General features: G+C 37.5%; 1 protein-coding gene and 1 long non-coding RNA gene across 2 annotated transcripts in view; both read left to right on the top strand.

Moving 5' to 3' along the window:
* The first annotated feature begins 1,644 nt into the window (after positions 1-1,644).
* On the top strand, positions 1,645-3,830 carry LOC133717435 (annexin-like protein RJ4). Its single transcript, XM_062144156.1, is given in 7 exon segments — positions 1,645-1,787; positions 1,904-2,049; positions 2,597-2,815; positions 3,022-3,198; positions 3,200-3,235; positions 3,367-3,456; positions 3,532-3,830. Coding segments are annotated over 7 exon segments (945 nt in total). The 5' UTR covers positions 1,645-1,714; the 3' UTR covers positions 3,736-3,830.
* Positions 3,831-12,733: 8,903 nt separating this feature from the next.
* The window catches only part of LOC133715713 (uncharacterized), a 3,595-nt gene continuing 2,685 nt past the window's right edge, over positions 12,734-13,643 (top strand). The window contains exon 1 of the long non-coding RNA XR_009849187.1: positions 12,734-13,005. This is a non-coding gene — a long non-coding RNA (uncharacterized LOC133715713). The remainder of the gene's footprint in view (positions 13,006-13,643) is intronic.

Raw genomic sequence — 13,643 nt, 5'->3', positions numbered from 1 at the left:
CGTGATGTGAAAAAATAAGCACGTTTCGCGGTTGCCACGCCATCGGTCAACCAATAAAACATATAAGTGACTACGGTTGACCAATCCGATCGGATTCAAAAATATGGTTAAATTGGCTAAATTTGTTACCACACTCATAATTTATTGTAATAAACTCATCCAACGGTCGGTTTCTCATTTTCTTTGAATTGCTATATGTAGCTCTTTGGAGTGTATGATGTATAAATATAGATTTATAAAAAATTAGTGTCTTTAAAAATTTATTTATCAACAAATTAGTATCTATATATAAATATAGATTTTTTTTGGTACAATATAGTTATATAGATTGTTATCTTTGGTTGTATTTGATCATTATCCATTGAATTTCCAAAGCTTGATTAAAAAAAAAAAATACTTGTGTCTTTAAATATTTATTTATAAATAAAGCCCGCAAGGCCCGGCCCAAAAAAGCCCGCAAGGCTAAGCCCGGCCCGGCCCGAAAAAGCCCGCAAGGCCCGCTTTATATGGACGGGCTTGGATCCTTTGATTTTTAATAAAGCCCGGCCCGGCCCGGCCCGTTGACGACCCCTATCCGAAAGGCGAGTCAAGGTATGTAAACAAATTGTGATTAGCAGTTTTCCTTTCAACATTTCATCTCGCCTGCTTATTTACAACTAATGTTGATTAAATTCCTTTTGAAAGTAGTACTACATGTGAATTTTTTGACTAACATGATGTTCAGTAAACACTCTACCGCAGAGTTATATCAATATATCCTTTCTCTAAACTGACTAATTCTAATGCAAATGGTCGAGAAACTCAAATGAAAATCTCTTTGAAATTGCAATTAGCTTGGAAAATCTCTCTTAACTTTTTCATCTAGCAACTTGTTTTTAAAAGTAGAAAATCAAGTGATTAATATGATGGCAATGTCTCTATCGCTCGTTATATCCCTTTCTTCATCCCATTTCGAGAAATAAAATTGACAAATAATATGGTAAAGGATCAAGAAACTCAACGGCACAATTTTTTGATGTAGTCATTATGAGCTGGCAACCGGTGTATATATATCATCATGATTTGGGACATTAATTTCCTATTAGCATATATGGAACTAGAGAGAATCTTGCGTGGGGCAACCCTAAAGTTACGTGGTGGGGCGGACCAATCACTGCCCAGCAGGGGGGTGTTTTAGGTATTGCACTTTAGAGGGCAGGGGCAGTTTCGAAAAAGAGAGAAAATTTTCTTTCTTCTGATTGGTTGGCCTTAAAGCCACGTGGTGGGGAAACCCCCACCTAAGAATTTCTCTATGGGACTAATAGGGTCAGCATTTGTGTACATGCCTCTTAGATGCGTATAGTGGACAGACTAGTACTAGTGAAGAAAATTTGATAGAGTTGAGAAAAGAATCTGACGTTTTCTGAATCCAAACAAGAGCCATTTCAAGAATACCCTATTGTGAATGCCATTTGTCCCATTCTTTTAGAAAGCCAACCAAGACTCCCCTGACACAATCCCATTTGTGGAAAAAGTAGAAAATGCATGAATTAATTCATAATTTCAAATTAATCAAAAGGCTCAAAGAGAATAAAATTCCCATTTAAGCTCCTTAATGGCCGAGCGACCCTTGCTATAAATTTGGGCATTGTAAGAGCCAGAACACACTAGTGAAAGAGTCCAACATAACCATTTTTGTGTTTGTGTGAGAGAGAGATATACAAAAACTTCAACAATGGCTACTCTTGTTTCTCCTCCAAATTTCTCAGCCAATGAAGATGCAGAAGCTCTTCGAATATCTGTTAAAGGTGTAGCTTAGATAATCTCTTTCATAATTCATCTGCTATAGATATTGTGTTATATTTTGAAATTATGTATTTATGTTGAGTGATTTATGTTTGTTGGTTGTTCTTTTAACGAGTAGGTTGGGGGACTAATGAGAAGGCTATCATCTCCATCCTGGGTCATAGAAATGCAGGTCAAAGAAAAGAGATCGGGGCAGCTTATGAACAACTTTATCAAGAAGATCTAATCAAGCGCCTTGAGTCTGAGCTCTCTGGAGATTTTGAGGTATTATTACTAATAACTACTATTATGGGTTTTTTTTTTTTTTCTTTCTTTCTTTTAAAGAGGATCAAAGGATTTCACTCCTACCCCCATGGTGACTCGAACCCATGACTTCGTACATAGGTAGTGGGTGCTCTAACCACTGAGCTAACACCACATCGTCATAAATACTATTATGGATGTAGTTTAGTGTATCCAAAAGACATAGAAATCTCCGAAATGTTTTGTCCTTTTACTACAGAAGATAGAGGGACTGGTAGAAAAGAGAATATTATCCAAGAGAAACTCTTTTAATGTAATAATGATTTGAATAACGTTTATGTATAAATGGTCTTATACTATGTATCAGTTTTCTGAAATTCAGATTGGTTTTTGACAAGGTTAAAAGATATGTTTGACTGTAACATTTTACTGCATATCATCAGATTATTAGATGCATTCACCCATTTTCTTTTTGTTTCTTGGGTTAAAAGGAAGTATATCCCAATCTCTTTCTGTCGCAATGTAATTAAATAAAGAAACTTATCATATTTTGCGATGACATGTATAGAGAGCGGTGTACCGGTGGATATTGGATCCAGCAGATCGTGATGCAGTTTTGGCTAATGTGGCCATCAAGAAATCCAACACTGACTACAATGTCATCATAGAAATGTCCTGCGTTCACTCTCCTGAAGAGCTCCTAGCTGTAAGAAGAGCTTACCAGCTTCGCTACAAGCACTCGTTGGAAGAAGATCTAGCTGCACATACCACCGGTGATATGCGCAAGGTACATGGTTTAACCAAGTTGACAGGTTCTTTTACCAGGAAATGTGACATATAACGCTGCCTGACTGATTTTTTATTGCACCTTCGAACAAGATTGGCAATATAGATCGACTAAATAAAAAGAAGAGTATAGGTCAACTTTAAGAACTGTTAAACTAGACAATTAGAATTGCTAACGGTGTTTTTGGCTTATGGTGGATGTTGCAGCTTTTGGTTGCTTTGGTGACTGCTTACCGTTATGACGGTAACGAGATCAATGCAAAGTTGGCAAATTCAGAAGCTGATATTCTCCATGATGCTATCAAAGACAAGGCTTTCAATCATGAAGAAATTATCAGGATCCTGAGTACAAGGAGCAAGACACAGCTCATGGCTACATTCAACAAAATACAGAGATGATCAGGGCATTTCTATCAGCAAGGTAAGAACGTACAACAAATATTCAAGGCTTAGAATACCCAATTGCGGATTTACATAGTCAATCTGCCCCAAAAGTAATTGATTTCTGTTTAACAATATTTCAAGTGATTAATATTTTGTCTGTTTTCCCAGGCTTTGTTGGATGAGGAAGCTAATGATTTCCAGAAGGCATTGCACACAGCCATTCGATGCCTCAATGACCCCAAGAAGTACTTTGAGAAGGTAAAACTTCATTTGTAATTCTCTGTTTCTAGATTATATTATCCTCTCAGACTCATATATTACCTGTTATTCAAGGTACTTCGCAATGCAATCAAAAGGCTTGGGACCGATGAGGATGCTCTCACTCGTGTAATTGTTACAAGGGCAGAGAGGGACTTGAGGGACATCAAGGAGGCTTACTACAAGAAGAACAGTGTTCCTCTTGAACAGGCTGTGGCCAAAGACACTTCAGGGGACTATAAGGCCTTCCTCCTTACTCTGTTGGGAAAGGAAGATTGAATTCCTTCTGTGAGAAAATTAGAATAATCTAGCTAGTGCTGCTATGAAATATGAATGTTGGTTTTTTCTGTTGGTGTTTGATGAGTGTTAGTGCAATGTTTATTTTGATTGGCATTTACTAAGCGCAACAACCAAGAGTCATCGTTTCTTGTAATAGCTTTCTACTCTTGGATCCTTGAAAGAATGGAATGCTTCAAGCTTCATGTACCACTCTCATCAATCAGGTATGTCTTGCATACATGTGCATGCTTGTCAAGAGGTTGGGACTGAACTTGTCTTTAAATCCTATTATAGGATGCGAAAATCTTTTCAATCCTAATGCATTGATATGCGAATTTTCAGATGGTTTTATCCAAAGCATTCAAACTTTCTTAAATTGGTTTATGGGCTTTTCTAAATGATGATTCTATTTTAATCCATGCTTTTTAAAAGACGTCATGAAGCCCATGTACATCAGAAACCCTAGCTCGTCCTCTCCTATATATATGTTTCTCTTAGGGTTGTTCAAGTGGTGGAATATATCAGAATATTTGGTCGTTGCCTTCTTGAGAGTTTTCTGCCTTTATCTTCAGAAAGCATTAAGCTAAAGTTTCATGTGAGAATTCTTCATAAGCTGTTCCTTGTTTAGCTTTTGAAGGATTATCAAATCCCAAGCTTTTTCTGTCAAAAAAGTTTTCTGGTTTTATGCTTCATGTGTGTTGGTAGCAGGGCCGGCCCTGTGAGTTTGGAGGCTCAAGGCGAAAAAAAATTTGAGGCCCCAAATTCAACAATTGAATCCCTAAAGATGTGGGATGAAGATGTGGTGATGTGGGTGGTGGACGACGGCGGTTGGCGGTTTTGGAGGAGTGCTGCTAATACAGTGTTTTGGAGAGCAGCAAGCTGAGCTGAAATTTGATTTTGGTTTTGGGTGAGTGTTTCCATGGACAAGTGCAGCTCTTCATTTTGGTTTTGCAGAAATTTCAGGGTGTTGGAATCTAAAGGTCTAAAACTAACTCATGCTTTGTTTTTCCCTTTCATTGCCCATCTTTCTTTTGTCTTTCTCTTTCCTTCGTAGTGGTCACTTTCTGATTCCTCTTCATTGAAAACATCTTGATTGACCCAGAAAAAGCTCAATCCAAAATGCAGATCCCAAAAGTCGAGGAATGAAGAACAAGCCCAGATAAAGATGATATAGTCAACTAAAATTAATCATACAAATCAAGGAGCTCCCTTGAACTGGATATCGCCCAAAACTAATCGAAGAAGCAGCGCCGACGGGTAGATGATCATGTATCAGTGTGAGGCTGTGAGCCATGGAGACTCTGATACCATGCTATCAAACCCAAAAGAAACACAATTCACTCAGCACCCTCAACAATACTCTTAAGTGGGTTTCGACGGGTTTGATGGGAGCTCTTGATTTTCTGAAATTTTCATAGAGTTTTGGGGAAGAAGCAATGGTGATTGTGCTCATTTTGTGATTCCATTTTGATGTTGTGGTAATTGATGTCGTTGATATGGTATGTAATACTCAGATTCATACACAGACTCAGGTCCTCTACTTAAGAAGAGCGCACAGGGGCGGGTGATAGAAGCATGAGATTTTGGGTATGGTAATTAAGAAAAGAAGAACAGAAAGAAAGAAAAATAAAGAAAGAGTGGAGTGAGTAGATCAAGCACAGACAGAAGAAACAAGGTTGGGAAAAGACAAAATAAAACTTGAAAATAAGAGAGAAAAATTTGTGAGTTTGTTATAGACGATCTCATAAGAGCCATGTGTCATCACCCTCTTCAAAGCTTAGCATTACAGGTGACCAACACGTGGGGTTGAAGGGGTGGCCTCTAACTCTCAAGCGTCTTCTGTTTCTTTATCCTTTTTTTTTTTTAATTGCAGGCCAACATACATATTTTTTTTTGAGGCCCCCTGAAATGTGAGGCCCTAGGCCTGGGCCTGCTTCGCCTAGTCCCAGGGTCGGCCTTGGTTGGTAGTTCATGCATGATTTGTGCCTTGAGGTGATTGACAACCGAGGTGAGAGTTGTGCCATCTTAAGATTGACAAAGGAGAACAAGGTCGCTGATTTGGAAGTAGCAAAGACGAGGAGACACCGCTGCCCACTAGATTGGTTCTAGTAGATGAGTTGTGTAAGATCTTTATGTACTTTCATATTCATATAGTGGATTGTTCACCGGCATAGTGCCCGCAGTTGTTTACCTCTTTGGAGGGTTTTACTGCGTCAACAGATCTTGTGTTATGTGTGATGATTTTACTTTGGATGGTTTGGCAAATTGAATAAATCATAACGTGATCAAAGATCTGCAGTTTCAATTAGGATTCAAGTTCTATTGCAATCCTATATTAGGATGCGAACTGGCCTGCACTCCTAAGACTGATTTCTAAAGGTGTTGACATATTGATCAGTTCCATTAGTTGAGAATTACATACATCCATTCTGTAATTTCAATGAGTCTTTATATTCTATGTTGTGTCATCAATTTTCTTGCGGTGTGTAATCTATATTTATCCATGTTCCTGGACGTGGGAGTTTTTATATGAAAGAGTTTCTAATCAAGGAATTTTTAGTGTGTAATTCACCTACTATCACTACTGCTTTTTTTTTTTCAACAATTGATGCCAAGAATATCTCACTCACAATATTCAAGGGGTACAAAACACATGTGATTATGTAAATGAAGGCTTCCTGGCAGCAGTAGGCATTTTGCATGCACAATTATGCATCAATAAGTGAATATATACAAGGTGACAAACCAACAGTTATCTGGGTGAATATTCAATGCAATGCATGATTTTAGCTCACTAAGTGAATGTAAAACTGGTACTTCCTTGAATCCAACACTGCAAATGGTAACTACCAGGGAGTACCATTCTTTCTGTAGCTCCTTGTTCAAAATTCTTGTTTTAACTGATTTTCATGGGTAAACACTGAACTCTTGGGAATCTATGAATCCAAGATGGAGGTTAAATAGCTTGGTAGCAGCCACATCGTTGGTATCAGCTCATAAGTCATAACTCCAGACTTGGAACTCACCTGTCAAAGAAGAGGCGATTGACAGTACATATTTGTTCAAGCTTCAACATTCTGCACAGTTTAGTATGGTTCTAAAACCAGCCTGCCAAAGGAATATTACAAATGGCTTTTAATGAATCACTAAGCCAAAAGCTGAGGGAGGAGTTAACAATATGCAATAGCTAGCAAAGAAAAATTACATCATGAATGTGCATTTTGATTCTAGAACCACTGATGCAAACATTAAAAAATTAACACCACATGAGATGATATAGACGACTATACTACCCATAGTTAAAATATACAAGATGATTCACCTAGGAGATAAGCAGTCCCTCCACATTAAGTAGGGGATTAAAGAGAACCAAAAATAAAAAATAAAAAAAATAAAATAAAACAATCCCTCTACCTATAAAGGTCCTCTTTACTAATGTTTATAAACAAGCACCATAGACCTGTGACCTTGTTACGTTTCAAGTTAACCAATGAGTGATTGGATCAAGTTCAAAAGTTTATTCAACTTCGATACTTGAGTCCCAAATTTTTAAATTAAATCTAGAGCTAAATTATTTTACCTTGGTGAACTTTACCCAAAAAATTGTTTATGTCCTAAAACTTCGATTCTAATATAATTACATGTGCTCTTGTACTCATTAGTTATGTGCTCTTGTACTCATTAGTTTGATCAATCATAGGCTACTGTTATCTAGTCCATCAGTTTCTTCATAACTTCTTTGACATGGCGAGGGCCATTTAAACAGGTTTTTGGCCATGTGTTACCCAAGAACCACACCACTTACATCATCAAGGTCAAAAATTGACACAAGTGGGATTCGCCACATAAAAAATTAATGAAGAAATTGACAAATTAATTTACAAATGGCTATGATTGATCAAATTAAAGAGTATAAGGGCACACACGTGATGAAATTAGAATTCCAGAGACACAAACAATTTTAAGTCTATAGCTATAGCTCAAAGAGGTGAAATGAATTTTTTTCTTGTTCTTTTTCGTGACCGGTGGTGAAATGAATTTAACAATTAATCTACTAGGTCCAATATTCGGAAAAGTAATAACAATCTCAAAAGTCCAACCCAAGCACCAACTTAGATCCTAGCAGTCATGTCTAACAACATGCAATTGCTGTCCTCTGCAAAGCATCAGTCGCTGCCGCCATCAAGCACAACACCTCCAAAAGGGAAGCCACCAGCACAACTGATCGAACCAAGAAAAAAAAAAAATACTTATCGAAAATATGAGTCTTTGAGCAATCGCCACCAAATGTAGCTACAAGAATACACGTAGAAAAACCTTAGAAGAGACACTGTTACCACCTATGAGCAATCTAATTTTTAGCATCATGTTGTCTCTGAGCCCCACAAGTACTCACAATCCTTGATCGGCAAAACCTAAGGTATAATAAGCGGTCGATGGTTGAAGAAATAATTGATGTATGTTGAAGAAGACGCCACCACTGGCTTCAAAATGTCGTACAAGACACTGATGTGAAATCATGTTATCATTTGTGGGTGGGTGCTGTGAACAAAATCTTAAAAATTAAAGATGGGTTATCAACACACGTGGAAGATGGGTCAGCGCTAGTGGCATCGGTCCTCACCATTTCCCTTTTACTGTCTATTGATCAGAGATTTCAGAAAAGTACCAAAGGGAATGAATCCTTGCTCTTCCCACTTGGGAACTAAACTGGTTAGCCCTGCACTCTGTATGATACTCCCGAGAAAGTGACAGACTGTGATTTTGAATACGAAATTTATTTGACATTACAGAGTTAAATTGTTTAATTCGACTACATCGAACATCAATAAATAACTGCAGAAACTATAAAACTGCATCTTACTTCAGACACTATCCAAAGCCATCCACAAATTCAAAAAAAAAATTATTAAAAAATGAACAAATTCTCGGCATTTTACTGATACATATCTGTTCATGCCAGTCTCTCACAGTGTTACCTGGATTGCGGGTCGTAGAGGTGCGAATACGCGGTACGATAATTGTGTAGGTTTCTGAAATTTATGCACTCTACTTTTATAATCAAACTCTTAAATTTTTTTTTTTTTTTTTTTTGATCGGGTTAGTTGTTAGTAACTCACACACCCATGCAGTGGTATCCCAGCGCCAGGACACCTGCACCGACATTACGGCGAAAGCCTGGCAAAGCCAGACTAATCCACTGCACCGCAGACGCACGAACCCAAAGGGTCCCTCAAATCTGCTGGCCACGGGATGGAGCTGGGATTCGAACGCTAGACCTGGGGGTTCCAGACTAGGCCATTCGACCAACACACCACACCACGTGGTTAACTCTTAAATTATTTTGAATGATTGATTAAGTCATTAACCAATTACAGAAAATTTTAAATGTAAAGAAATAATCAAATGAATTCGTCAATGTCAACAACAATAATTAGAAAGAATTTAATGACTACCGTATGAAAGAGAGGCAGATAATACCTTTAAATTTGAATTAAAGGGTAAAATAGAAAAAGAAGCGTGAGAAAGTCAGAAAAAATATTTGGGAGTCGGTTAAACTTCTGCATATTCAATGAACGATGAAGGCAATCTAATCACGAAAAAGAAATCATTTTTCTTCAATAACACCAGAAGATAGATCCTAGGTAAACAATCGATTCAATATGAGATTGTTAAAGATGGCGATTTGGGTCGCCAACGTACCACGATCGGGATCGACCAATCCGGAATGTGGGTCGCAGGGGAGAGGAGCGATCCCGGTAACTCTGATCTCTCATTTACTAATTTCAACGAAATAAATCTATGTGTACATACTTAAAAAAAAAAAAAGTGAAATGTAAACACATGCGTACATACTTGGTTTGACTTGGCTTAGAGTCGTTGTTGTTGTTGTTGTTTTTTTTTTGTTTTTAAGTGTTTGAGAAATGGCTTAGTGTCGTTTAAGCATCAAAACCTAAATGTGCTAGCGCTTAGACGCACTCACTAATCCTTAAAAAAAAAAAAAAAAAAAAAAAACACACACACACACATGCTTAGAAAAATCCATTTCAAGTCTGTCCGATCAAAGTCCTAATAATTTTCTATTTTATATAGATATGTTAAATGGACAATCCCAAATTCCTGATACCTGCAGTCTTAAAACAAAAACAAAAAAAATCCCGATACCTGTAGTTTTGATTCACACTTCTAAATTCTAGTACACATCCCAACTCCATAGGACCACGTTCCATAATTACAAGGAACTAAACCAAAAGAAGAGGCCCTACGAGTGCCTCGACGCTTGTGTGGGTCTGACCTCAGCAATATCTACCATTATCTACAACCTGGGCAAAACGAAAGGAAAACAAAATCATCCATAAAAAATAGTGAGACGAGTTCAGTGAGTGAACAAAATAAAATAAAACAAAATTGAAATTAATAAAACTTGTGCTTTAAACTTTCCTATAATAAGTTTCTTTTATTTCTAAAAAATTCGTAGCATAAAGTTAAACTTTACTTGAACACAAACATCGATACACTTGTATCAATAATTCTCATCAAGGTGATTAATTTTAGATATCCACTCAAAATCAGAGAATCAGTAAGCTAGACTAGAGCCCCTCAACATCTTCAATTAAAAAGGCAGATAGAGCCTAAATTAGAGACACCTAACCCAACAATTCTCCTAAATAAGAGATCACCAACATATCACACATGAAAATTGGACACAGCTTAACAATTTTTATTTCAATTAATCACTACTATAATGGTCTTCTCTTTTCCTATCATATACCAATTCTGTTGCATGCCATATTACTATTAGTTTGATTGGTTCAACAATTGGTACAAAACTCAGGTGAAACAGAAAAACTAAGGGTGCGGCTATTGCCACCCTAATAACTACTTTATTTACCTTACAAGTTTCTGATTTATTAAAATACTAAAATATCCTAATATGAAATTATAATAAAGGACAATATTAGATTAAAAATTACAATTCATTTTTCTTATTATCCCTGCAGAATACGTACTTACAATTAATTTTTCTTATTACCCCTACAGAATACGTATTTAAACTTCATTCTTAATCTTTTCATTCATTGTTGAACTCGGTGAGATTGATTGACTATGATTCTTGAGATTGACTGAGAAAGACGAGGAGGAAGCTAAAAATAACTAAGAGAGACACTGAGGAAGCCAAATAGAAAAAGATTTCGAGTTAAATCCTATATTGGAAAAGGACATTTTGGGTACTGCAAATGAGTGAACAAAATAAACATGAAACTAAAAAAAATATTTGTAGGATAAGAAGAGAATGTAGGGTGAACAAAGTAGTTAGTAGGATGACAATAACCGCACTTAAAAACTAATTAACATATTCTCACATTTGCTACTCTATATTCCTGAGAAGGGAGAGTAAAGGAGAGTAGTTTCCGTAATCAATTTCCTTACTGTTCAGAAGTGCATTGCTGGAAGCAATTGAAAGAATTAAGAACTAATAACTTGATTTCCGGTACAACATAATAATATCAAAACCAGATTAAAAAGTATTAAAGCTAAAAGACAAGTTGACCTTAACCCCCTAAGAGCAAGTCCACCGGTTGCTTCTTGACCGGTCACCAGCTAGGAAAAGCTGAGGTGGTGACCATGGAGGAGAAAAACGCAGCTCCACCGGTAGCTTATTGACCGGGCAAAATCCTGACTTTCTTGACCGAAGCCAAGAAAAAAGCCAAGCGCTTGACATTTTTCTTGCCCAGCCAAGTCAAAGAGCTAGCTCGGCCCAGCCCTGAAAGTGGGTGACGTCAGCACCAAAAAGCATCACAATTTCTCGATCGAATTGAAAGCACAACGGAGAAGTGGCCGGCAACGAGGAACAACGGAGACAGAAAGAATCCAGAAACACATTCGTCAAAACTCGATCGAATTGAAAAACTAATTATACAGACGTGTAGAGCATGACGAGGGGATGAATTTCGATACCACATGCAAGCAAATCGGAGACCGTAGTCGCCGGAAAACATCACAGAACCGCCGGAGCAGTCGTTGCTTCTCGCCGTCGATTCTCCGTTTCCGTTCAGTGCATGGATGATCCAAGGGCAAGGGGTTGCTGGCGACGGCGAGACGAAGACGAGGGTGTCCGCGCGCCGTCGTGGAGTGGCCGGAGGAGCGATTTCCGTTCGGGTTTCCTGCCGGGTTGCGCTGCGTCTCGGGTCAGAGAGCACCGAGCTCTCTCTCTCGAATTTTCCTGTCTCCCACAGTTCACCACTTTAAATAGATGTCACAATGACGGCTAGGATCAATCGGTGGAAAAAGGTGGATGACTAGGATCACGCCAGCTGTTTCTCTTTCTTAAATTAATTTCCCAAAATTCCAAAAGTTCGGACAACCACAAAAAATAGCCCGGTGATCCGAATAATTCTCCGAAAATTTTCACGAACTCGTCGTGACGTGTACTTTATTATCCAACTCTTACATTGAGGATCTCACCTTGTGAAAATTTCTGAAAATATTCTCGAGCACTTTGACATTTGTCGAGATCGTTAAAACACTTAATGAACAGTAAAAAATCGATGAACAGTCTTGACTGGTCAAGAAAAAAAACGGGTGGAAACTCATGTCCAGTGGCAGTGAACAGTTACTTGACTGGTCGAATTCTTGACTTTTCGACCTTGACATTTCTTGACTACGGGTGAACTTGCTCTAAATAACGTGCATGCTCGTCTGAACAAATGAGTTTCTAATTTGCATTTTGTGATGACCTAGCCTTAATTAAATTTCATTAGGAAATTGTTTTCCTTATTCTTATCTGTTTTTGTGTTTTACTTGTGTTGTTTAACTTGGGTTATTATTTGTAGTTTGGGTTATTATCTTTGTTATTAACATGTGTTAAATTTTGTTGAACACCTAGTTTAGTACTAGAAACATCCAGCCACCTAAGTTGCAAGGAGACAGTTTGCTTAATCTCCTCCGTCCGTCCATCTCTCCCTTATATTCTTCTCTTCCAACCAGACACGTGTTTTCCTCCTCCTTCTCCTTTACTCTACACGTACTCTTCTTTTCGGGTACCAATGAGTCTACTCTCTCATTGACAACCAACCGACTACTAGCTAGTTACCAAGACAAAAGAGAGGAGAATTAACCGTGAGATTTCATTGTTCAAGAATATGAAATTCTCCCTCTATATGGAGCTTCTTTCCATGACTGGATTTCTACGGGACAAGCTGGGTGTTTGCGTTTGAGCTTGGTTTGCTTTTGCTCGGTTCTCTTGGCTGCTGATTTCCAAATTTTGAGGTAGGGAAAACAAAACTTTCTTTATAGCTTAGATTCTAATCTCATATGTATTGGGTGTGATTGATATGAGGTATTTTCTCTACGAATTCTTATGAGATTCTGTTATGATTACAAATTGGTGGAACCTTGTTTGTTTTAGTACTGATGCATCTGTCTCTATGTAGAGTCTTACTTTGTTTTTGTTCTGCAATTAGGTAAACAAATTTTAAGTACCAAACGTCCTTACTTCTTATGATCACTATATCTTGGTCTTCTAAGTCCTGTTTGCAATCAGTAAAGGATTTGTTTTAAAGGGTGATTTGTGGGATTGAATTCGAGTTTAAGGTTGGAAAGGTTGGTTTGAAATACACTTTTGTCTCAACTGTTCTAGTCAAATTTTGAATCAAATGGTTCATTCTTGGATTTAATTCCAACACAGTTCCATTCCTATTCATACAAGGATTTGAACAATCGTTTTACTATATGTATAGACAATGATTTACCAAGTTGAGTTTTGATCGAATTCCTATGGGTAAAAGTATTCTTCTTTGGAATAATGTTGGTGTAGGTTATAATCTGAAATTTTTGGATTGGTCGATCAGCAATATATTTGACGATTCCTACGATTTGTTTGTTTTCTTTTATGGTCTTTGGACATT

Source organism: Rosa rugosa, chromosome 6 (assembly GCF_958449725.1).
Source record: "Rosa rugosa chromosome 6, drRosRugo1.1, whole genome shotgun sequence".
NCBI lineage: Eukaryota > Viridiplantae > Streptophyta > Magnoliopsida > Rosales > Rosaceae > Rosa > Rosa rugosa.
The sequence above is the reverse complement of the archived record's forward strand: the minus strand, read 5'-3'. Positions and strand labels throughout refer to the sequence as shown.